The sequence below is a fragment of the Lissotriton helveticus genome, chromosome 4_2 (genome assembly GCF_964261635.1).
Source record: "Lissotriton helveticus chromosome 4_2, aLisHel1.1, whole genome shotgun sequence".
In the NCBI taxonomy this organism is placed as follows: Eukaryota; Metazoa; Chordata; class Amphibia; order Caudata; family Salamandridae; genus Lissotriton; species Lissotriton helveticus.
The window spans coordinates 110,956,072-110,982,709 of NC_136064.1; the positions used below are offsets into that span (position 1 = coordinate 110,956,072).

The 26,638-nt window shown below is 51.8% G+C and overlaps 1 protein-coding gene across 1 annotated transcript in view; it reads left to right on the forward strand.

The window, feature by feature from the left end:
* Positions 1-26,638, forward strand: part of LOC144752239 (uncharacterized) — a 212,306-nt gene that overhangs the window by 16,257 nt on the left and 169,411 nt on the right. The window contains exon 2 of the mRNA XM_078640238.1: positions 1,454-1,965. Within this exon, the coding sequence (XP_078496364.1) occupies positions 1,507-1,965 (459 nt within the window). The 5' untranslated portion in view covers positions 1,454-1,506. The remainder of the gene's footprint in view (positions 1-1,453; positions 1,966-26,638) is intronic.

The window sequence follows — 26,638 nt, forward strand, 5'->3', positions numbered from 1 at the left end:
ACACGACCATCTGAACGTGGATATTATTGAATGACACCGATCATGTTATAAGAAAAAGCCCTGATGAAGTCCAGTTGAGTTTGAACGAAACACGTTGGCTGGAAGCTTTGGTTTTTGGATCTTACATTTTTAAATGAGTATCAAATAAAGGAAGAAGTCTTCTAATAAATGGTCTTGAACTTTTGTGGATCTGTTTCTCTGTGGGTGCACCTTTCGATCCTTTCTGTTCATGCTGAAGGTGACTAATACAGCAGATCTGCCTCCCGCCGGTAGGCGGGACGGCTTCTCTGAGAGCCTCCATGTCCAAGTGCTAGCAGGAGTAAGGTCCACATTGGGTCGTGGAGGAAGAAGGTCACTTGACCTCTGTCCAGTGACGTCATCACTGTGCCACAGAGTAGGAGGGCTCACAGACTTTCATCTACGTACCAAAGCGAGAGGGTAAGGCTGTACCAGCCGTCACGAGGGGCAGTGCATACTTCCGGTGGGTCCATGAGTGGCTGGTGCCAGGTTCCTGGGATCTCCTGGCCCCCTGAACCCTGGCTGCACTGGATTTACACATCCTCAGGGCCTACTACCAGAGGGCTGAGTTATACCTATCGTCCTACAAGATGGTTCGGTCCAGAATATCGACTTGTGCAATATTGTGACGCAAGTGCAAATAGACCCGTATAGATTCACCATACTTAACTACGCCCCATTATACCTTGATGGTATGTGTGTCAACAATGAACATAGGCGTGGAGTTAAGAACAGTGACTCCACACTTAGCTATCCTTTGGAGAAGTGTGGCTCAATGGTTAGAGCTGCAGACCCTGATGCAGAGGTCTAGCCCGGGACCAGGGTTCAATTCCCCGCCTCGGCGGGTCTTGGGCTCAAAAATTCCACGGACCTGATAATTCTCGCCTCGGTGCCTATTCCAATCATGGAGTCCCACTCTGCAACTCTGGGCAATAACTTGCTTAATCTCCACAACGGCCCCCACAACGCTAAGGATGACTGGCCTCCACCTTGGGGGTGCCCAGGAGTGGACACCTCACAGAGAAAGCCAGGATGGGTTCCACAGCGGTATTCGTACAAGCGCCTTGAGACCCTTGCGGGTGAGTAGTGCGCTATACAAGTATCCATTTCCTTCACAATATTGTGATGCACGTACATATAGACACGTATAGATACACCATACTTAACTCCACACTGACATACCTTGATGATACATATGCCACCAATGGACGTAGACAAGGAGTTAGAACAGTGACTGCACACTTAGCTATTCCTGCTTTTACAATATTGTGATAATAGGTATTGTGAATATGATGATTTGTAGGACGCCATTTTGTTGTCAGTGTCCCTGTCCTGGTGCCTAGAAGACCATACGCAGGGTTGTCACTAAGAGATGCATTATTTACAAGGGTGCAGTGTGTCCGGTGCCATTCCTCACTCTTCCTCTCTCTTGCAGGGCTGCCTTTGACCCCGGAGCAGGGCCCGGGGCCCCCGCTGCCAGGAAGCGTCATGCTGATCAATCTAAGCCTGGGCGCCAAGGAGATCCACTTTCTGGATAATTCTATGGAGGATTATAATGAGATGGTGATGCACAGCATGGTGGGAGACCCCGCTGTCGCGCCTCCCCACCCAACGTTCACCCAGGACTGTCCACCTCCACCACCACTGCCACCCACGCCACCTCCACCCCCACCCAGTGCACCCCCCACCCCTGAGACTTGCGTCTTCCAGAAGTTTGGTGCGCGTCGCAGATCCAAGCTGCGGAACTTTAACTGGGACGCGATCCCTCAGGAGCGCGTACAGGGCAGGCGGAGCCTATGGAGCACCGAGCAGAGCTTGGAGGACCTCCAGATCGACACTGGGCGGATCGAGGAGCTGTTCGCTCGGCGGGAGGAGGAGCCTGTCGCTCGCCCCGGATCGTGGAGGGCCCAGAGGACCCAATCACTGGCAGAGGCTCCAGTCCAGAAGGTGAGTGCCACTCACTGTACAATCTTTATTTTTTAATGGAGTTTTATATAGCACGAACTTGACCCGAATTGGGTATCAGAGCGCTTTACATCAGTTGCGTTACATGAGGACACATTCATTTTTGTTAGGCACGGGGAGATTAAGTGATTTGCCCAGAATCACAAGATGTTCAGCGTCATTGCCGAGACTCGAACCCAGTTCCCCAGATTCGAGGTCGACCGCCCTAGCCGTTAGGCCAACTCCTCTCTTCTCCTTAATCTTCACATTGAGGCCTGGAGATGGTATTGTGTTAGCGACCTCTGCTAGACAACCCTCACACCGAGGCCAGAGGATGGTATGGTGTCAGTGGCCCCGCTGGACAACCCTCACACCGAGGCCAGAGGATGGTATGGTGTCAGTGGCCCCGCTGGACAACCCTCATACTGAGGCCAGCGGATGGTATGGTGTCAGTGACCCCGCTGGACAACCCTCACACTGAGGTGAGCTTATGGTTCTGTGCAGTTCCTCGTTTCGCGTCAGCGAGTGCTCTTCGTGATGTCCCGATTACTTACCGGTAATCTTCATTTCTCTTAGTCCTCCTCGTCCTCATCACAGTCATTGAACAATGAGGTGGAGTCACCTCGTACCGCAATGACTGGGACAAAGGACGGAGAGGTAACGGGTAACTCAGCAGGGTGCGCAAGCAACTGACCCCACGTCACTCTAATCACATCCCCAACTTTGTCACTATTGCTCTAACCTTACTTTTACATTAACTTATAGCTAAGTTCAGCCTTAACCAAAGCACCAACCATCAGTGGCTCCTCCCCCCCACTGTCCCCACTCTACTCTACTCCACTCTACACCACACTATGCTACTCCACGCCACTGCACACTACGCCACTCCACTCTATGATACTGTGTGACGCTCCACTCTATGCTACTCCATGCCATGCCACTGAAATCTACGCCACTCCACTCTATGATACTGTGTGACGCTCCACTCCACGCCACTTCACGACTCTGACATGCTATGCCTCTATATGGGAAACATCCTTTACAACGCAACCATTACATTGCACTACACTTACAATGCAGTCATTACATCGCAACATCCTTTACAACGCATGTCACTACAACGCAGGCATTACAACGCACAACACTACATCGCATGTCACTACAACGCAGGCATTACCATGCATACCATTACAACGCATACCATTACAACGCATAGTTCCCCTACACTATCCAAAACCTACCCTACTGTTGCACCCCCTGAAGTTAGAATAGTAATTTTTACCCCAATACTATCCAATACTTACCTGAAATGCAATGTAATGGTATGCGTTGTAAAGGTAGTTTCTAAAAATGTGATGTAGTGTCATGCGATGTAATGGAGTGCGTTGTAAAGGATGTTGCGATGTAAAAACTGCATTGTAAAGGCATGCGTTGTAAATGTATGTGTTGTAACGTCATGCATTCCCTCTATATGCCACTCTATGCTGCTCCATTCTACTCCACTCCACTCTACGACTCTCTGACATGCTACGCCACCCAAGGCGACTCCACATCACTTCACTCCATGACACGCCCCTGCATTCTACTCCACTCAACTCTATGAATCTGTAGGCCGCTCCACTCTAGGCCACTGCACATGAGACTACTCTCCAAAACACTACACTCTACGATACTCCACTCTATGGCACTTCTAAACATGCCCCATCGCTCTATTTCACTCCACTCAATGCCTCTCGATTTTACAACACAACACTCTACTTTACAGTACTTGACAACAGTCCACTCTACGACCCTCTGACACTATATTCCACTACAAAACTCTACTGTAAGACACTCCCCGACACTCCACTGCACTCTACAACACTCTATGCCTCTCCAATCCATGGCACTCCATGCCACCTTCCACATTGCCACTCGCCTCTAGGACTCCGCACTTCCCTCTGCGCCAGTCCACTCTGCGCCAGTCTACTCTAATCCACTCCACTCTGCAACACTCTATGCCACTCTACAACAGCCCACGACCCCCACTCTATGCCACTCTACAACAGCCCATGACCCCCACGCTATGCCACTCTACAACAGCCCATGACCCCCACGCTATGCCACTCTACAACAGCCCATGACCCCCACGCTATGCCACTCTACAACAGCCCACGACCCCCACGCTATGCCACTCTACAACAGCCCATGACCCCCACGCTATGCCACTCTACAACAGCCCACGACCCCCACGCTATGCCACTCTACAACAGCCCACGACCCCCACGCTATGCCACTCTACAACAGCCCATGACCCCCACGCTATGCCACTCTACAACAGCCCACGACCCCCACGCTATGCCACTCTACAACAGCCCACGACCCCCACGCTATGCCACTCTACAACAGCCCATGACCCCCACGCTATGCCACTCTACAACAGCCCACCACCCCCACGCTATGCCACTCTACAACAGCCCACGACCCCCACGCTATGCCACTCTACAACAGCCCACGACCCCCACGCTATGCCACTCTACAACAGCCCACGACCCCCACGCTATGCCACTCTACAACAGCCCACGACCCCCACGCTATGCCACTCTACAACAGCCCACGACCCCCACGCTATGCCACTCTACAACAGCCCACGACCCCCACGCTATGCCACTCTACAACAGCCCACGACCCCCACGCTATGCCACTCTACAACAGCCCACGACCCCCACGCTATGCCACTCTACAACAGCCCACGACCCCCACGCTATGCCACTCTACAACAGCCCACGACCCCCACGCTATGCCACTCTACAACAGCCCACGACCCCCACGCTCTGCCACTCTACAACAGCCCACGACCCCCACGCTCTGCCACTCTACAACAGCCCACGACCCCCACGCTCTGCCACTCTACAACAGCCCACGACCCCCACGCTCTGCCACTCTACAACAGCCCACGACCCCCACGCTATGCCACTCTACAACAGCCCACGACCCCCACGCTATGCCACTCTACAACAGCCCACGACCCCCACGCTATGCCACTCTACAACAGCCCACGACCCCCACGCTATGCCACTCTACAACAGCCCACGACCCCCACGCTATGCCACTCTACAACAGCCCACGACCCCCACGCTATGCCACTGTACAACAGCCCACGACCCCCACGCTATGCCACTGTACAACAGCCCACGACCCCCACGCTATGCCACTCTACAACAGCCCACGACCCCCACGCTATGCCACTCTACAACAGCCCACGACCCCCACGCTATGCCACTCTACAACAGCCCACGACCCCCACGCTATGCCACTCTACAACAGCCCACGACCCCCACGCTATGCCACTCTACAACAGCCCACGACCCCCACGCTATGCCACTCTACAACAGCCCACGACCCCCACTCTTTGCCACTCAATTCCATGACATTCTATGCCGCTCCACTCTAATGCACTATACACCACTTTACTCTCTACGCCACAAACCTTTAGCCATGCCGAACAGCAGCCACGCTGGCATACAACAGGGCTAAGCACATTGGCTAAGCCAATGGCTCTTGCATAGGTAAAACCCATTGGCTTTGCCAATGCTCGTGTCTTCCAGTTCCTAGAAGCTGACACGTCCATTGTAGGCACAGACACTACATGTGACTGTGTCTTTTACAGACCCGTAGACAACCTGGGATGGCTTCAAGGTTTCCTAGTCTGTGCCGGGGCGGTCACTCTACGCTCAGGCAGGTCACTGTGGGCCTTTGCCATATTTGAAATCAGTCCCGCTCGTCAGTGGCCGGAGTAGAAGCTCTCCTCACACGCAGCTATTGAACTGCGGCGGGGACGCCATCCTCCCGGACAACGGGACCAGAATCCCAAACGTTGTCTCCGCGGGGCTTTGTGTCCTGGTTGCACGACCCCTTCAGGGTCCACCGACCTCTATTCTTAATGCAACGTATTCACTTCTCCACGGTCTTCTTGAACCAATTCTCTGTCCATTAATTATTCTAATATTTTAATTAATATATATTCATTATTCATTATTATTGCCATGAAAATCCAGGCGCGCAGACTCAAAACCCACAGATCATCGTTCATATGATGCAATCACACTTTAACCCCAATCCCGATGCATTTCGGGAGTTCCTCCCCGGAAGCCCTCATTCAGGATGTTACTGCTTCCGGTCTGTTAAGGAGGGGGAGGAGCCTTATCCAACGGGGCATTCTCTCCTGGAGCATGCGCAGAGGAAGCTCGAGAGCACGTGACGTTCCTTCCGTGTGACGTTGAACGTCACAACGAACCTCCTCTGCACGTGCTCGAGGAAAGAATGCGCGGGAACAATGGCCCCGTCCGAGGACATAAAGAAAGGACTGCGTCCTCGAGCCCCTGCCGCTTCCGGTGCCTCCAGGGTCAGGCGGGCGGGCCTGTACGTTCATGTCCGAGGACATAAAGAAAGGACTGCGTCCTCAGCTCCTGCCGCTTCCGGTGCCTCCAGGGTCAGGCGGGAGGCCCGACCCTTGGCACGTGCTGCAGCAGAGGGCAGACATGCACAATAAACCACTCTCTGTGGGCGAGGGGCCCACAGGGGGCGTGGAGGGAGCTGAGCAGAGGTGCTTGTAGTATTCTTTCCATATCCATTGTATGTGTATTCTCTGGCACTTGAATGCTTTGAAGGTGAGTTTATTCTTAACACCCTAACTATCAGCTACCAGACAGCAACTCAATATCAGGAATATTCACCATCAAAGCATTCAAGTGCCAGAGAGTACACATACCATGGATATGGAAAGAATACTACAGTGCTCATCCAGATGAAACCCCTCAAGACTGTCCAGTGTGTACAGGAGCACGCTGCAGGTACCAGCCCCAGAGGCGCAACTAGAGTCAAATTTCGGGGGGGGCTAAGAAAAAATTTCGGCGGGGCTGAATCTTTAGGCACTCGGCAGAGTCGAGCTGAAGGGGCTCTTAGAAGGGGTGAAACAACAACAAAGCCCCATTAACATGCACAAGGTCTTTTAAAGACTTGTGAAGTGCTCGGGTGCGGCTGTGAGCAGGCCCCGGGAAGTGTCTCATCCCGGGCTACCACACACGACGGGGGGCTGAAGCCCTTTGAGGCCAATGGGTGTTGCCCGCCTGCCTGGGCCCATGCCATAGTGCAGTGGTTCCCAAACTTTTCCAACCTACGGCTCCCTTTACCTATTGACTGTTGGCCGCGGCTCCCCATTATGGTACCTTTTGTGGCGGGTGGTGAATGTAAGCCCATTCTCTGGAGTACTTTCATGTTTTTCCCTAAAAATAAATGGGATAAAGCTGAAGGTATTCTAAAACATAGATGTAATCATATCCTGGCCACTGCAGAGCCCCATGCTGTATCAACAACTGATTGGACTAATTGGAGAGAAATAGTGTTCTCAGAGAAGTGAACTGTAAATGCACGTCAGTGTCCATGCCTGAAACACATTGGCGTGTGCTCTGCAGACTGTTTGACACACTGTGAGCTTCATCAGACAAAACCCCAACAAGGTTTATTCACCTCAAATCAGAGCATGCCATGTTTCTTAGCCATTTACAAATTCTGAAAAAGACAGCAGGTGAGGAATTCACAAATGAATTACCAACACGTTGTGAGAAACAAAATATGGCATAGCTGCGGAACTAAATATTCACTTTTGCAAACAAATATATATTGGATGATACTATTAATAGTGATCACTGTTCTCTGCTGTTTATTCCAATTTCCTTTTCAATATAATGTGTAAAACGTGGACAATGGAATAAAAGAATTAAAACAAACATGATCTAGACACATTCAAGCACAATCAAGGTTTGGAGTAAGTCTGCAGCAATTTTTGGCAAACAGAAAAGGCAAACAAAAAACATTTGATTGAGCACTGGCAATGCACGTGGTTTTCCTGCAATTTCAATATTATCTCATTTGATTTGATGATCACAGGTGATTCTGTTTGCTAGGCTCCTGGGTTCTCTATTCAGGAAAGAGAATAAGAAAGGCACAATAGGGAGCTAAAGCGAAGGCGTGATAACAAATTGTTTACTTACAATAATATGTCAGACTGTAAAGGCATATACCTGAAACTTATTTTCTAAAGTGAATAAGCATATTTTTTTCACCTAAAAATAAATAAATCCTAAAGCAGCCTTGGAATTTGGACACATGGATGTTAACCCTGGTTTCTATCAGGTCAAAAATCATGCAATTGTGGACAAACTTCTGTGGTTGTATGCTCCCTAAATTGTAAATATTTGTGATAAAAAAAGCAGTGTAAAAACAAATATTATATTGTGTTGTTCGCTACTGCCCCGTTAACCCAAAAGGCTACTACTGGCATTTGCACTTGTGACCTGCAGGTCTGTTGCTCGCATATGATTACAGCAGACTCTACACCCTCTGAATGACCTTACTAAGACTGGAGCATGTTTTATGTATACTGTAAGTCGCACTGTTTCATATCCCTTGCTCCCCACCCTCACCCCCACCCCCACCTTTTTCCAAATAAGTGTATTAATAATACATGTCCCTCCTTGCAAAGAGATACTTTCTCTTACCGCGTATCTCTGGCTAAGGCCTCAGCAGCAGCTTTAACATTTTGAAAGACCCCAGGAGAGTCTGGGCTGAGCTATACTGCAATTCTGGGCAAAAACCCTCTAGATTAGGACAGAAAAAAGGAGACAAACAGCACCGGACAGCATGAAAGCAAAGACATTGAAACATCCTCCCCTCCCTCCTGATCTGATAGTAGACGCCTTGAAAGTGAGGTTACACTGCCCTCTCATTGCCCAGGGCAACCACTGCAGGCCTGACCACACGGAGCAGTGTTCAATTTAGATGCACGTAAGTGAAAAACATACTATTTATTTGTGATTCCCAAACTGTGCGAGAATCTGTCCGTGGCGCCCTTGGCTAGTTTTCATGGCGCACCAGGGTGCCAGGGCGCACAGATTGGGAACCACAGCCATAGTGTCACAAGACTTATGTCTCTCCATCTCAGGCAGACAACTTGGACATCTGCCTGAATGCATGTCTCACCAGTGGCAGACTCCCTCGGCACAGATCTACCCTGGTTCTTGGACATCTGTCTCTCAGATGTCAGACTCCTTGAGCCCCTATCTCACTAGTGTGACAAATTCCTTTGGCCTAGGTCTACCCTGGTTCTTGGACATCGGTCTTTCAGACGTCAGACCCCTTGTACCTCTATCTTACTAGTGTGACAGACTCCCTTGACCCAGGCCTATCATGATGCCTCAGCAATACCACAGAAGCCATCCTGGAGAACTCGTCATGCATGAACATCAGCAATGTCCCAATGAGGTCTGCATCAGATATGTTTAAAACAATAACTTGAGACATTTCTAGTTATACAGACAATTAAGTACTTACACAATCACTGACACATTATTTATTTTTAAAACATATCTGAAGTACGGGTCATTGGAAGATGGTTAATGATAATATAATGAAATCGCGGGCATCTGTCTGTCAGGTGTCAGAAGCATTGAAACAGTGTCTCACTAATGTCAGTCTCCCTGGCCCCAGTCTCTTGGACATTTGTCTCCGAGGCCACAGACCCCCGAACCCATGCCCCACTAGTCTCAGGTCCTCTGCCCTGCCTCTACCAGGCCACATTTAATGGGTCCCCGGGCTCAGGTTTCTGCAGTGTAAGACCCCTCACCTCCCCATCGCTCTTCAATGTCAGCCACATGGACCCCTGCCTCTTATTTCTTTTTCTGCTACTGACCTTCATCCCTCGGCCACTGGAGCGCCGTGGGTGAGATGGCGAGCCGGCTGTGAGGAGGTGCCCGGAGGATGCCCGAGTGATCAGGTGAGGGCCGCGCTCGTCGCTGTTGTGTTTGTCTGTAGCTGCTGCTGCATCCATCGGTGTCCGTGGCATGGACCACCCCCGCCACCACCGGTCTGTCAGTGTGGTTCCCGACAAATCACAGTACGCTCTCCGCTATTCTCAATTGCCTCAGCCCCCCCTCTCTCCAAGTGCATCAGCACCCCACCAAACGGTGTCTCTGCCCCCCTCTCCAAGTGCATCAGCACCCCACCAAACGGTGTCTCTGCCCCCCTTTCCAAGTGCATCAGCGCCCCCCACCAAATGGTGTCTTGCCCCCCCTCCCCAAGTGCCCCAAACCCCTCACCAACCGGTATCTCTCTCCTCCCTCTCTCAAAGTGGCCAAGCCCCTTACCCTTTAGAGTTGAACTCTCAGGACTATGTGCCTTCAATCTCCCATTGTCTTATGTCTCTCCCCTTTGCATGCTCTCTATCTCTCGAGTCCTTTGTGCCCGCATTCTCCCTGTCGATAACACTCTCGGGTACTCTGCTCCTTCATTCTCCCTGTGCCTCTGTCTCTCATTCTCTCGAGTTCCCGGCAGTGGCGTAACGAAACATGAGGGGGCCCCCCTGCAAAGTACATGGAGGGGGCCCCCCTACGGACTCACTCGGGATCTTTCAGGCCAGGTCACTGACCTGAAGGGGACCCTTGGAGCTCTAGGGCTCTCTGCATTGCAGGGGCAGCGGGGGCATTGTTATGCCACTGCCACAAGGCTCTCACAAATATGCCCCCTGTCTTTACAAACCAGTTCCGATATGGCAATGTCGGGGTCTGAATGTTCCTCTTAACCTGCAACCTTTCCTCCTTGGTGGAGGAACGTTCTATTCTGGCCCCCAGAAAGGACATCTCCTGGTCCTGGGAGACCTCAGCGTATGGTTGAAGACTTCTGATGGTCCTGGGAGACCTCGGTCTATGGATTGAGTCTCCTGATGGTGTCCTGGTATATATTTGGAGTCTCCTGATGGTCCTGGGAGACCTCAGGCTCCATCTGGAGTCTCCTGATGGTCCTGGGAGAACTCAGGTTATGGTTGGAGTCTCTTGATGTTCCTGGGAGACCTCAGGTTATGGCTGGAGTCTCCTGGTGGTCCTGGGAAAGCTCAGTTTATGGCTGGAGTATCCTGATGGTGCAGCTCTTACATGTTCACATGATGCTGCTCTCTTACTAGGCCTTCATCTTTGTCTCTCGTCACTTATTTGTTGGCAGAGACCCTTTCCCAAGTGCTTTTTAGATTGCATTTCTCCAGCTCAATTAATTTATTAGAGAGATTGCAATCTCCCAATATTTGTTCAGGTGCTCTCTAAAAGTCTCAACGACTTTGCAACGGTCTGGCACTTTCTTTTTAAGATTAAACAAATATGTGAAAACATTCTGACTGAAATAATGCCTACACCCAACAATCTTTCTTTAAGATCGTACCACCTGTACCTCCTTTGCACCTGTTGCTGCAACCAACCTTGATACTGCACCTCCTGTGCACATGTTGATGCAACCAACCTTGCTGCCACCCTTGCAGGCTGCGCCCACAAGACCCCAGTCAGATTCTGCCCGGAGAAGCTAAAGGAGCTCTGTTTCTGCTTCTCAAGATCCCCTTGTTGGAATTGTTGAGTCCTCCTTTAGGACAAGGCACCTTTCTCACTGCCTGGAAAAATGCCGCAGTGAAACCCCTCCTGAAAAAGGTTTGCTGCACCCTCTGGATATTATTAACTTCAGTCCAATCTCTCTCTCACCATTCTGGGTCAGTTAATTGAAACACTACTTTTCCAAGATCTTCAAACATTCGCAGGAGAAAGCAATATTTATACCTTTCTCGACTGGATTTGCAGTTTTGCTGGAAATACTTGAGAGTTCCTGGAAAGCTCCACAGCCCCCTGCAAAGGAGTTAGATCTATCACTGGAGGCAGACGGCGGCACCCAAATGTCAGCCCTGCGGACAGTGTGAAGCCCTTGGCTGGATAACTGTCTCCTGTGTGGAAGAAGCTGCGCCTGTCTGCTCCTGTCAGATCCTGACTGCACCTGTCTACCCCTGCCTCCTCCTGCCTGTCCCTGCCTGTCCCTGCCTCCTCCTGTCAGATCCTGACTGCTCTTCTTTGCTCCTGCCTGCCCTGCCTGCTCCTGTCAGACCCTGCCTACCCCGCCTGCTCCTTCCTGCCCGCCTGCTCCTGTCAGACCCTGCCCGTGTCGCCTGCTCTTGTTAGGCCCTGCCTGCTCTTGTTAGGCCCTGCCTGCTACTGTCTGCCCCTGCCTGCTCCTGTGAGACCTTGCTTGCCCCTGACTGCTCCTGTCAGATCCTCACTGCTCCTGTCAGATCCTCACTTCTCCTGTCAGATCCTGACTGCTCCTGTCTGCCCCTGCCTGCTCCAGTCAGACACTGCCTGCTCCTGTCTGCCCCTGCATCCTCCTGTCAGGTCCTGCCTACTCCCGTCTGTCCCAGCCTCTGTCTGCCTGGTCATGTCTGACCTTGTAAGATCATGCCTGCTCCTGTCGGCCCCTGCCTGCTCCTGTCAGACCCTGCCTGCCCCTGCCTGCTCCTGTCTGCTCCTACCTGCCCCTGTCTGCCCCTGCCTGCTCCTGCCTTCCCCTGCCTTCTCCTGACAGCCCCTGCCTGCTCCTGTCTACCTCTGTCTACTGATATGTTCATAACCACCTCAAACACAACGGGCCCAATTCACAAAGGCAAAGTTAGACTTTTGGTCTAAGTTTTGATCAAAAGTCCAACTTTAGTACTTTTCAGTGTGCACAACATAAGTTGCGAGTAAAATCTTTACGACTGCAGAGTTTCCACACTCATAGCAGAATCGCTGCATTCGGAGTGGAATCTCCGCACTTGGGGCAGAGGTCCACCTGGGTGTGGAAACTCCTCAATCATAAAGAGACTACTCGTAACTTATATTTGTGAATACCAAAAGGTAGTAAAGTTAGCCTTTTGTTCAAAACTTAGACCAAAAGCCTAACTTTACCTTTGCCCAATGCTGGCTATAGCCTTAGGGCTGCAATTCTTTGGAACAGCTTTGACCCCCATGGCATGATACTGCTCACTCCTATGAGATGACTGAAATGGCATATTTGAGGTTATTCTTTATATATTGTGGACATTGTTGGTATAATAGTGCCTATGCTTGGTGTAATGCTTGCACTGGCATAATGTTGGCAATCCCTAGCATTTTAATAACATTATCACTTCTGCCATTGATTAGTTTAACCTCTCTGCACCTATCCGTGCCATCACACATTCATCCATTTTACATTTTATTTTACTATTCTTTCAAGCAATTGCCCATTCAAATACCCATACATGCATTCATTCACTTACCTATCAAGTATCCATTCATTGAAACACTCATTTATCCATTCATGTACACACCCATTCAACATTTTGTACATTGTCAGATTCACCAATGAAGCCACTAAAACACAGCACAAACTCGGCAATAAAGAGGCAATGCCAGTGAAGCCTTTAGCCAGACGTATTGGCTTTACCAATGCTTAAATATTTTGCCGAACACAGAGGTGTTTTGTTTTGCTGTGGCAAACACCATTCTATTGATTTAGTTTGATCCTGAGAGCTAGCTTCCAAGAGTGAATATTTTAACACTCATTTACCATAGTTTCGGTGACAGGGGAATGCTAGGCAGAATGGCAGATAGGAAATGCTAGTTGCATGAGCATGGTGGCATTTGCGTTTTTCTTAATAAATGGAAGTATTTTCTTAAATACTTGGACACATGTATATTGTGCTCGCTGTAGTTTTCTCTTCGGTTTGATTACATTAACTATAGTGAGGCCCCGCTCCAGATTTCATCTAGAGCTCTCCGGCCTCATTACTGTGCTGAGGGGGCTCCCTGCAGCTCGGGGCCCCCTGCAGCTCTGGGCCCCCACGCACTGCGGGGGCTGCAGGGGCCTGTGTTACGCCCCTGGTTCCCGGTGTCTCTCTATCACAGCGTTCCCTGTGTCACTCTTTTGGGTTCTCTGTCTCTCACTCTCTAGGAAGCCTCATTTACATTTAAATGGTCTTTAACAGACCTGTGAAGACTTCGGGTGCGGCTGCAATTAGACGCCGCCAGCCGCGAAGGAAGCTGTGTCAGCCCGGGCTGACACACACGACGGGGGGGGCTGAAGCCCCGTGAGCCCAATGGGTGTTGCGCGCCTTCCAGCCCCACAGATGACACCACCACAGCGCAGGTACCAGCCCCACAGATGACACCACCACAGCGCAGGTATCAGCCCCACAGATGGCACACCGCAGCGCAGGTACCAGCCCCACAGACGGCACACCGCAGCGCAGGTACCAGCCCCACAGACGGCACACCGCAGCGCAGGTACCAGCCCCACAGACGGCACACCGCAGCGCAGGTACCAGCCCCACAGATGGCACACCGCAGCGCAGGTACCAGCCCCACAGATGGCACCACCGCAGCGCAGGTACCAGCCCCACAGATGGCACACCGCAGCGCAGGTATCAGCCCCACAGATGGCACACCGCAGCGCAGGTACCAGCCCCACAGACGGCACACCGCAGCGCAGGTACCAGCCCCACAGACGGCACACCGCAGCGCAGGTACCAGCCCCACAGACGGCACACCGCAGCGCAGGTACCAGCCCCACAGACGGCACACCGCAGCGCAGGTACCAGCCCCACAGATGGCACACCGCAGCGCAGGTACCAGCCCCACAGACGGCACTACCGCAGCGCAGGTACCAGCCCCACAGATGGCACCACCGCAGCGCAGGTACCAGCCCCACAGATGGCACCACCGCAGTGCAGGTACCAGCCCCACAGATGGCACACCGCAGTGCAGGTACCAGCCCCACAGATGGCACACCGCAGTGCAGGTACCAGCCCCACAGATGGCACACCGCAGCGCAGGTACCATCCCCACAGATGGCACTACCGCAGCGCAGGTACCAGCCCCACAGATGGCACCACAGCAGTGCAGGTACCATCCCCACAGATGGCACTACCGCAGCGCAGGTACCAGCCCCACAGATTGGACCACCGCAGCATAGGTACCAGCCCCACAGATGGCACCACCGCAGTGCAGGTACCAGCCCCACAGATGGCACCACCGCAGTGCAGGTACCAGCCCCACAGATGGCACCACCGCAGTGCAGGTACCAGCCCCACAGATGGCACCACCGCAGTGCAGGTACCAGCCCCACAGATGGCACTACCGCAGCGCAGGTACCAGCCCCACAGATTGGACCACCGCAGCATAGGTACCAGCCCCACAGATGGCTCCACCGCAGTGCAGGTATTAGCCCCACAGATGGCACACGGCAGTGCAGGTACCAGCCCCACAGATGGCACCACCGCAGTTCAGGTACCAGACCCACAGATGGCACCACCGCAGTGCAGGTACCAGCCCCACAGATGGCACCACAGCAGTGCAGGTACCATCCCCACAGATGGCACAACAGCAGTGCAGGTACCAGCCCCACAGATGGCACCACCACAGCGCAGGTACCAGCCCCACAGATGACACCACCACAGCGCAGGTATCAGCCCCACAGATGGCACACCGCAGCGCAGGTACCAGCCCCACAGACGGCACACCGCAGCGCAGGTATCAGCCCCACAGACGGCACACCGCAGCGCAGGTACCAGCCCCACAGACGGCACACCGCAGCGCAGGTACCAGCCCCACAGATGGCACACCGCAGCGCAGGTACCAGCCCCACAGATGGCACCACCGCAGCGCAGGTACCAGCCCCACAGATGGCACACCGCAGCGCAGGTATCAGCCCCACAGATGGCACACCGCAGCGCAGGTACCAGCCCCACAGACGGCACACCGCAGCGCAGGTACCAGCCCCACAGACGGCACACCGCAGCGCAGGTACCAGCCCCACAGACGGCACACCGCAGCGCAGGTACCAGCCCCACAGACGGCACACCGCAGCGCAGGTACCAGCCCCACAGATGGCACACCGCAGCGCAGGTACCAGCCCCACAGACGGCACTACCGCAGCGCAGGTACCAGCCCCACAGATGGCACCACCGCAGCGCAGGTACCAGCCCCACAGATGGCACCACCGCAGTGCAGGTACCAGCCCCACAGATGGCACACCGCAGTGCAGGTACCAGCCCCACAGATGGCACACCGCAGTGCAGGTACCAGCCCCACAGATGGCACACCGCAGCGCAGGTACCATCCCCACAGATGGCACTACCGCAGCGCAGGTACCAGCCCCACAGATGGCACCACAGCAGTGCAGGTACCATCCCCACAGATGGCACTACCGCAGCGCAGGTACCAGCCCCACAGATTGGACCACCGCAGCATAGGTACCAGCCCCACAGATGGCACCACCGCAGTGCAGGTACCAGCCCCACAGATGGCACCACCGCAGTGCAGGTACCAGCCCCACAGATGGCACCACCGCAGTGCAGGTACCAGCCCCACAGATGGCACCACCGCAGTGCAGGTACCAGCCCCACAGATGGCACTACCGCAGCGCAGGTACCAGCCCCACAGATTGGACCACCGCAGCATAGGTACCAGCCCCACAGATGGCTCCACCGCAGTGCAGGTATTAGCCCCACAGATGGCTCCACCGCAGTGCAGGTACCAGCCCCACAGATGGCACCACCGCAGTTCAGGTACCAGACCCACAGATGGCACCACCGCAGTGCAGGTACCAGCCCCACAGATGGCACCACAGCAGTGCAGGTACCATCCCCACAGATGGCACAACAGCAGTGCAGGTACCAGCCCCACAGATGGCACCACCGCAGCGTAGGTACCAGCCCCACAGATGGCACAACAGCAGTGCAGGTATTAGCCCCACAGATGGCACCACAGCAGTGCAGGTACCAGCCCCTCAGATGGCACCACCGCAGCGTAGGTACCAGCCCCACAGATGGCACCACCGTAGTACAGGTACCAGCCCCACAGATGGCACACCGCAGTACAGGTACCAGCCCCACAGATGGCACACCACAGCACAGGTACCAGCCCCACAGTTGGCACCACAGCAGCGCAGGTACCAGCCCCACAGATGGCACCACAGCAGCGCAGGTACCAGCCTCACAGATGGCACACCGCAGCGCAAGTACCAGCCCCACAGATGGCACCACCGCAGCGCAGGTACCAGCCCCACAGATGGCACTACCGCAGCGCAGGTACCAGCCCCACAGATTGGACCACCGCAGCATAGGTACCAGCCCCACAGATGGCACCACCGCAGTGCAGGTACCAGACCCACAGATGGCACCACCGCAGTGCAGGTACCAGCCCCACAGATGGCACCACCGCAGTGCAGGTACCAGCCCCACAGATGGCTCCACCGCAGTGCAGGTACCAGCCCCACAGATGACACCACCGCAGTGCAGGTATTAGCCCCACAGATGGCACACGGCAGTGCAGGTACCAGCCCCACAGATGGCACACGGCAGTGCAGGTACCAGCCCCACAGATGGCACCACCGCAGTTCAGTTACCAGCCCCACAGATGGCACCACCGCAGTGCAGGTACCACCCCCACAGATGGCACCACAGCAGTGCAGGTACCATCACCACAGATGGCACAACAGCAGTGCAGGTACCAGCCCCACAGATGGCACCACTGCAGTGCAGGTACCATCACCACAGATGGCACCACCGCAGCATAGGTACCAGCCCCACAGATGGCACCACTGCAGTGCAGGTATCAGCCCCACAGATGGCACACCGCAGCGCAGGTACCAGCCCCACAGATGGCACCACCGCAGTGCAGGTACCAGCCCCACAGATGGCACCACCGCAGTGCAGGTACCAGCCCCACAGATGGAACACCGCAGCGCAGGTACCAGCCCCACAGAGAGGAAGTGTTCCTTGAACCCGCAAGCATTGGCAGCGTCTCCGCCTGACGCGGAGTCACGCCGCTGGGCCGTAGAATGCCTGCCAAAGCCCTGCAGTTTGTATTTTACCCCTTGCAAGCCTGAGACTTGGCCAAGCGGTCTCTTTCTTGCCCCTTTCGTGTGCCATGCCCCCTCTTTGTTTCTTTTAGGTGTGCATAAGTCTCTGACGTGCTTTGGGGCAGGGGTGATCACAGACACTCCTGAGGGTTTGCTGCAGCTTAAGAAACGCATCACAAAAGGAAATAAAAACAAGTGTGCAGGTCACCTCTGAGGACTGGGTAAAGTAGATACACAGAAGAGAGGGCGACCGAGGCGGCGACTGGAAAGGCGGGAAAGCAAATAAACGCTATCAGCAGACGTACTCAGTGACGACCAGAAGAAGAAAGTCACCTCCAGCACTAGTCACAGATTGTGGCAAGCACTGATAGGGGAGGAGGGCCTGGAGCCCTAGTGCCCAGACGGCAGGGCTGCCACCAGCAGCCGGTCCAGGCCTCACAGTGGCGGGAAAATACTTATGAAATGCACAAGTATACACAGTGAAACGGAACTTAACAATGCAACTCTTGGTGTGTGTACACAGGTGCTTCAACGCTAACAAAAGCAAAACTGCAAAATAGCACCAGTGGAATCATCAATTTTACAGACCAGCATCACCGGCCCTTATTTCGAGTGGGCTGATAAATTACAATATGTGCGGTTACTCTTGAAACCTTGGTTTGTACCAGTGCGTTAATTATTGAATCTGATAACGGCCAGCTTGTATTGAGAGCCTGTGTCTCGAACTCACTCTGTGCATCTTGAACTCACAAAAGCAGGCAATGAGGAACCAATCACAGGCAGATATTCCTAATCGCCTGAAACCATTATCCATCCTAGCACGACATGGACACCAAGGTAATCGCTTGTCGATAGACACCAAGGTAATCGCTTGTCGATAGACACCAAGGTAATCGCTTGTCCATGGACACCAAGGTAATCGCTTGTCGAGAGACACCAGGGTAATCGCTTGTCCATAGACACCAAGGTAATCGCTTGTCGAGAGACACCAGGGTAATCGCTTGTCGAGAGACACCAGGGTAATCGCTTGCCGAGAGACACCAGGGTAATCCCTTGTCCATGGACACCAAGGTAATCGCTTGTCGATAGACACCAAGGTAATCGCTTGTCGATAGACACCAAGGTAATCGCTTGTCCATAGACACCAAGGTAATCGCTTGTCGATAGACACCAAGGTAATCGCTTGTCCATAGACACCAAGGTAATCGCTTGTCGAGAGACACCGGGGTAATCGCTTGTCCATGGACACCAAGGTTATCGCTTGTCGAGAGACACCAGGGTAATCGCTAGTCGATGGACACCAAGGCAATCGCTTGTCGATGGACACCAAGGTAATCGCTTGTCCAGGGACACCAAGGTAATTGCTTGTCCAGGGACACCAAGGTAATCGCTTGTCCATGGACACCAAGGTAATTGCTTGTCCATGGACACCAAGATAATCGCTTCTCCATGGACACCAAGGTAATCCCTTGTCCATGGACACCAAGGTAATTCCTTGTCGATAGACACTAAGGTCATCGCTTGTCCATGGACACCAAGGTATTCGCTTGTCCATGGACACCAAGGTATTCGCTTGTCCATGGACACCAAGGTAATCCCTTGTCCATGGACACCAAGGTAATTCCTTGTCGATAGACACTAAGGTCATCGCTTGTCCATGGACACCAAGGTATTCGCTTGTCCATGGACACCAAGGTATTCGCTTGTCCATGGACACCAAGGTAATCCCTTGTCCATGGACATCAACGTAATCCCTTGTCCATGGACACCAAGGTAATCGCTTGTGGATGGAGACCAAGGTAATCACTCGTCGATGGACACCAAGATAATCGCTTGTCCAGGTGCCGGAATCCTACAGCGGAAGGTTTGGATGACACTTGATCTTGTGAGCCTCATTATTACACCAATGATCGGCTGAGGCGCCTTGAAGCCTCGCAGGAGCCCAGCAGATAACAGCTTAATCCCACATTTAAAAGAAGACCCGCCAGATGGGCCATTCGAAGATCAGCTCCGGGTTGCGTGGATAGAGATCTGTTCACCTTCGGCATCATACGCAGGCTTCACCATTCCTTCTTGCACATTGGATTCATTCAGGGTGATGCCGCTGCCGAGTCCCTCCGTTGGGCTCTATTATAAGCCATTGACAAGCCCATTGTGATCTCCAAGAACTTCTTGCGGTGGGCCAATCCGACAAGTGGGAATCTGTGGCTCGGATGTACCAAGTACGACTCTTCCCTGTCAAATGCGAACAGCAGAAAGATGCCGCCACACACCCCAACCTGGCCTAGACCTTGTACTGGGAGCGAGAACGCCAGCCTTTGACGTAAAACTCCAGAGGAATATGAGGAAAAAGAGACAGAGAAGGAATGACAGACCTTAGAACATCAAGACGAAGGAGTAGGGATAATGGAGCGGAAGACGACAAAGCAACATCCAAGACATGACGGAAACACAGACCATGGGAAGGATTCACCGGAAATGTGAGCAGTGGTACCATTACTCAGAAGTCAGGAAGGTGGAACCATCTGGGCAGAAAAGCAAAGCCACCAAATTAGGGATAGGACATAGATGGGAGCACACTATGGTACAACACAACAACAGTTAGGGAACGAAAAGCAAGTGCGTACAGGCTGAAATTCAAAGCGCTTGAGCAACAGGCAAAGCTGCCAGGCACTCCACATAGGATACATCGTCTCTTCTGCTTCCCCAGTCTTGACCTGGACGTGCAGCTGCTGCTCTGCGAGTGGCGATGCCATCTTGGACTGGATCAGATCTTCTGTGTCCTGTGCATGTAGCTTTGAAATGGGATTTTGGCTCCTTGTGTGCCACACTGAACCCAGTCACTACGTGGCCGATTCACAGAACTAATCTGAGACAAAATCCTAAATTTACTTTACTACTTTTGGTGTTCACAGAAGGCATTTAGTAGTAGTAAAGTTAGGATTTTGTCTTAATTTAGGATTTTGTCTTAAATTAGGATTTTGTCTTAAATTAGGATTTTGTCTTAAATTAGGATTTTGTTTTAACAAAATTTAAGACAAAATCCTAATTTAAGACAAAATACTAATTTAAGACACAATACTATTTTAAGACAAAATACTAACTCAAGACAAAATACTAACTTTACTACTACTAAATGTCTTCAGTGAATACCAAAAGTAGTAAGTTTAGGATTTTGTCTCAGATTAGTTCCATGAATCGGCCCCTATCTCACTAGTGAAAGTACCAGAAACTCCATGTTTCTGTGATCGAAGCTGCTGCCAGAACCACGTCCGCTCTTCATCTCTAGCCTTGATCCCCCCTTCCCATCAGCCACCTGGAGAGGTTTCAATCTTCTTTTCGTTGAAAGTCCATTAGACTATTGGAAACATCATCTTTTTGCATCTGTGCCTGAAGAGCCTGGACATTCTTCAAGTTTTGCTTGATGAAGGAGAGAAGCCTTCCTCAGACCAGGCCCTTCAGAGGACTTCTGGCCAGGCAGACCTCCTATGGACAGTGTTTCCTGATACCAAAGGTCCTCTGAAGAGCAGGGACTTCTTTCAAGCTGACCCACTGACAGTGGAGCTAGTTGGTCATGCCGAACCGGGACGCCGAGGGACCTGCAATAGGTATCCCCGCAGAGGACACTCACCAACCAAATCAGAAACGGGAGTGACTCTCCCCCGCGCCCTGAATTACTGGAACAGAAAGTTATAGCAATGATTTTTCTCGCAATCGTCAAGACACTGATTTTTAACTCTCACTTTTTCCACACACCTTAGCGTGTATGTAGGATAATACCACCTGTGGCACCACATTTTGCCACTCACTTCACCTTTCTCATGGTCCTGAAGAAAGACCTGCTTATTTTTTCCAGAAGGGACTGAAACATGTAGACCGCAACACATAAGTCAACTCATAGTAATAATTTCTCTATTTGTAGTTGCATCACATACTTTTAATCAAAAGTATGGGCCGCCAAGAATAAAACATTAGGTAAGGATTCCCAGAGGTATCTTTTAAACTCACCTTCATCCACATCACACTGTTGCACGACACCTGCTCGGCTGTAGTCAGGCGTTGAAGCACAACCAGGCGGCATTTGGCTGCCTGGTTGGACCCCGATGATGAAGCATGACACCAACCAGGTTGGTGTGTGAGGGGTTTATTAACAAGACCAATTGGGTCCAGCCATAAGGCAGAGCTTACAAGTGACCAAGAATATCAGAGAGTATTCCAACACATAGTGCGCTAGTCCACATTGATTCTGCCTAGTCGGTCATGCTACAGAGCTAAAACAAGGCCAACCTCCTGTAGATATAAAGCCTCGTGGCGGGAGGCACTGTACTCGTTGACTCAAGGAACTACGCATAGTTCTTTCTTTATTTCTAGCAGAGGTGTGAGGACTGCACAAGTCGGGTTTCTGAAAAAGCTGTAGATGATACTTGTAGAGAAAAGTCTCTTCTCTAGCCGCCGGGAGAGGGCCGACAGCCGTTGAAGGGAAGCGGAAGCTTTCCTTCAACTGCTTTTTCAAATTCCTAAAAGTCAAGGATCTGAGAAGTAAAAAAAAAAATCCCAAACTGCTCCACCTGGAGCTCAAGTGTATGATTCATATTTGTTATACCTTAATTACATGCTTTTAATGACGCTTACCTGTCAGGACAGTACTTGTTCCTTGTGTAACCGTTTCGATCTGTGTCACTTACGTAAGAGTTCCCTGGCCTTCTTCTCGACTTGCTACTGAAAGCGTAAAAGGGCGGCGCAACTATGATGATCATGGCTCTTACCACATGATGCGGCATGAACTTCGCTATGATGCTCACATACCCCTTTACTCACTCACACTCCCTCTACTAAAGGCAGGTAAACATCCTGAGAGTGGTGATGGAGGCGGCGGGAGCCCATGAGTCAGAGGCGGTCGCGTGGACACGCCTGTGAGCTTCTATGTGTCCCTCCGCTCCGTTGGAGTCCCATCTTGTTATGGTGCAGTTTTTAAATACTATGTGGCTTGTGTAATTAAAGGTTCTTCAGATGTTATGAGCCAGGCTCCCGCGCTTGCTAGATGATGCAATGGAGCTCGGTGGATGCCGGTTGACGAAGCTTCAAGCTGCTTGGCCCTGTCCCTCACCGGTGCAGCAAGGGCTTTATTTATGAGGCTATGCGTCACTTTTACGCCGCCGGTGCGTCACTTTTCATTAATGAGGCCCCCGGAGTCTGGTCCCCCGCCCTCTCTAGCCATCCAGATACACCCTGCTGAGATGGGACATCCGACCAGAGCCGGGAGGACCCCTTGTCCTCTGTGGTCCTACATTGGTTGAAGAGGTCCTAGACGCAGAGCAGCTCATGGTTTCCACTGATGCATCTTTCCCGGGGTGAGGCATAAGGCGCACAGACATAGTGAAGGGTGCATTCTGATGCAATCATTTATGGGACCTTATTTTCTAAATGTTATGGCTGAGGTTATTATCTTGGCACCTCATTTAGAAATGGATCTTATTCTCCTGACGAAAAGTTTTCCACCACAGTATTTCTGCCTTGCTTAATTAATCATTGCACCTTTTCCATAATAAGTTTAATTTCTGTTGGCATAGTGCTGAGAGAGCATGGCAGTTCTGTAAAGAGAGTTTGATTGTGTGGGTGTAGTGTTCTTACATTGTCTGTCGGGTCACAGTATTCTGCAGAGTATTATTCTCATGGCACAGTGTTCTTACATTGTCTGTCGGGTCACAGTATTCTGCAGAGTATTATTCTCATGGCACAGTGTTCCTACATTGTCTGTCGAGTCACAGTATTCTGCAGAGTATTATTCTCATGGCACAGTGTTCTTACATTGTCTGTCGGGTCACAGTATTCTGCAGAGTATTATTCTCATGGCACAGAGTTCTTACATTGTCTGTCGGTTCACAGTATTCTGCAGAGTATTATTCTCATGGCACAGAGTTCTTACATTGTCTGTCGGATCACAGTATTCTGCAGGGTATTATTCTCATGGCACAGAGTTCTTACATTGTCTGTCGGGTCACAGTATTCTGCAGAGTATTATTCTCATGGCACAGAGTTCTTACATTGTCTGTCGGGTCACAGTATTCTGCAGAGTATTATTCTCATGGCACAGTGTTCTTACATTGTCTGTCGGGTCACAGTATTCTGTAGAGTATTATTCTCATGGCACAGTGTTCTTACATTGTCTGTCGGGTCACAGTATTCTGCAGAGTATTATTCTCATGGCACAGAGTTCTTACATTGTCTGTCGGGTCACAGTATTCTGCAGAGTATTATTCTCATGGCACAGAGTTCTTACATTGTCTGTCGGATCACAGTATTCTGCAGGGTATTATTCTCATGGCACAGAGTTCTTACATTGTCTGTCGGGTCACAGTATTCTGCAGAGTATTATTCTCATGGCACAGTGTTCTTACATTGTCTGTCGGGTCACAGTATTCTGCAGAGTATTATTCTCATGGCACAGTGTTCTTACACTGTCTGTCGGGTCACAGTATTCTGCAGGGTATTATTCTCATGGCACGGTGTTCTTACATTGTCTGTCGGGTCACAGTATTCTGAAGAACATGGTTTCTTTGACACTGTACTCTGAAGCCACTGCGTCTCTTCTCACAGTATTCTGAGAGCCATTGATTACCCCGGCACAGTATTCTGGATTCCCTTGTCCTGCTGACCCAGTATTGTGAGACACATTGTTTTTCGTGGCACAGTATCCTGAGAGTCTCTTGATTAGCTTCTCAACATGTTCTGGGGGGCGTGGTTTCCCCTTGAGAGCAGTTTTAGTGTGCTCCATTATTTCTTTATGCTCAGTATTCAGAGAGCTGTGATTATCAATAGTGCTCTATTGTACAGAGTGTTATTTCTCTTGGCACTGTATTCCCACTGGTCTTTTTTCCTGCCGGCACCGTATTATGAGAGGCATTGTTTTTTTCTTGGCCAGGATTATGGCGGAGTACTCCGATTACTTCCTGATTATCTTATCAATGGATTCTGAAGGATGTTGTTTCCATTTGAGGGAGCATTGACTTCGCACTCTGTCTCTCTGCACAGTATTCACAAATACACTGATAACAGTAATACACTATTCTACAGCGTATTATTTATCATGGCACAGTATTGTTGAACTGTCTGTCGGGTCGCAGTATTCTGAAGGACATTGTTTTCCTGACACTGTACTCCGAAGTCATTGCTTCTCTTCCCCTAGTATTCTGTAGGCCGTAGATTCCCTGGGCACAGTATTCTGACTTTTGACCAGTATTTTGTCTGGCATTTTCGCTGAGGGTGTAGTGGGGTACACTTAAAGGTAATCCCCCCTCCCTGAGGCTGCTGTGCTACTCACTGAGAGGTAATCCCCCCTCTCTGAGGTGGCTGTGGTAAACACTGAAGGGTAATCCCTCAGTCTCTGAGGTGGCTGTGGTACACACTAAGAGGTAATTCCCCCTCTCTGAGGTGGCTGTGGTACACACTGAGAGGTAATTCCCCCTCTCTGAGGTGGCTGTGGTACACACTGAGAGGTAATTCCCCCTCTCTGAGGTGGCTGTGGTACACACTGAGAGGGAATCCCTCCCCCTCTTAGGTGGCTGTGGTACACACTGAGGGGTAATCCCTCAGTCTCTGAGGTGGCTGTGGTACACTCTGAGGGGTAATCCCCCCTCTCTGAGGTGGCTGTGGTACACACTGAGAGGTAATCCCCCCTCTCTGAGGTGGCTGTGGTACACACTGAGGGATAATCCCTCAGTCTCTGAGGTGGCTGAGGTACACACTGAGGGGTAATCCCCCCTCTCTGAGGTGGCTGTGGTACACACTGAGGGGTAATCCCTCAGTCTCTGAGGTGGCTGAGGTGCACACTGAGGGGTAATCCCTCAGTCTCTGAGGTGGCTGTGGTACACACTGAGGGGTAATCCCTCAGTCTCTGAGGTGGCTGAGGTGCACACTGAGGGGTAATCCCCCTCTCCGAGGTAGCTGTGGTACACACTGAGGGGTAATCCCCCCTCTCTGAGGTGGCTGTGGTGCACACTGAGAGGTAATCCCCCCTCTCTGAGGTGGCTGTGGTACACACTGAGAGGTAATTCCCCCTATCTGAGGTGGCTGTGGTACACACTGAGAGGTAATACCCCCTCTCTGAGGTGGCTGTGGTACACACTGAGGGGTAATCTCTCCCTCTCTGAGGTGGCTGTGGTACACACTGAGAGGTAATCCCTCCCTCTCTGAGGTGGCTGTGGTTCACACTGAGGGGTAATCCCCCCTCTGAGGTGGTTGTGGTACACACTGAAGGGTAATCCCTCCCTCTCTGAGGTGGTTGTGGTACACACTGAGAGGTAATCCCCCCTCTCTGAGGTGGCTGTGGTACACACTGAAGGGTAATCCCCCCTCTCTGAGGTGGTTGTGGTACTCACTGAGAGGTAATCCCTCCTCTCTGAGGTGGCTGTGGTACTCACTGAGAGGTAATCCCTCCTCTCTGAGGTGGCTGTGGTACTCACTGAGAGGTAATCCCTCAGTCTCTGAGGTGGCTGTGGTACACACTGAGTGGTAATCCCCCCTCTCTGAGGTGGTTGTGGTACACCCTGAGAGGTAATCCCCCTCTCTGAGGTGGTTGTGGTACACACTGAAGGGTAATCCCTCCCTCTCTGAGGTGGCTGTGGTTCACACTGAGGGGTAACCCCCCCCTCTGAGGTGGTTGTGGTACACACTGAAGGGTAATCCCTCCCTCTCTGAGGTGGTTGTGGTACACACTGAGAGGTAATCCCCCCTCTCTGAGGTGGCTGTGGTACACACTGAAGGGTAATCCCCCCTCTCTGAGGTGGCTGTGGTTCACACTGAGGGGTAATCCCTCCCTCTCTGAGGTGGCTGTGGTTCACACTGAGAGGTAATCCCCCCTCTCTGAGGTGGTTGTGGTACACACTGAGAGGTAATCCCTCCTCTCTGAGGTGGCTGTGGTACACACTGAGAGGTAATCCCCCCCTCTCTGAGG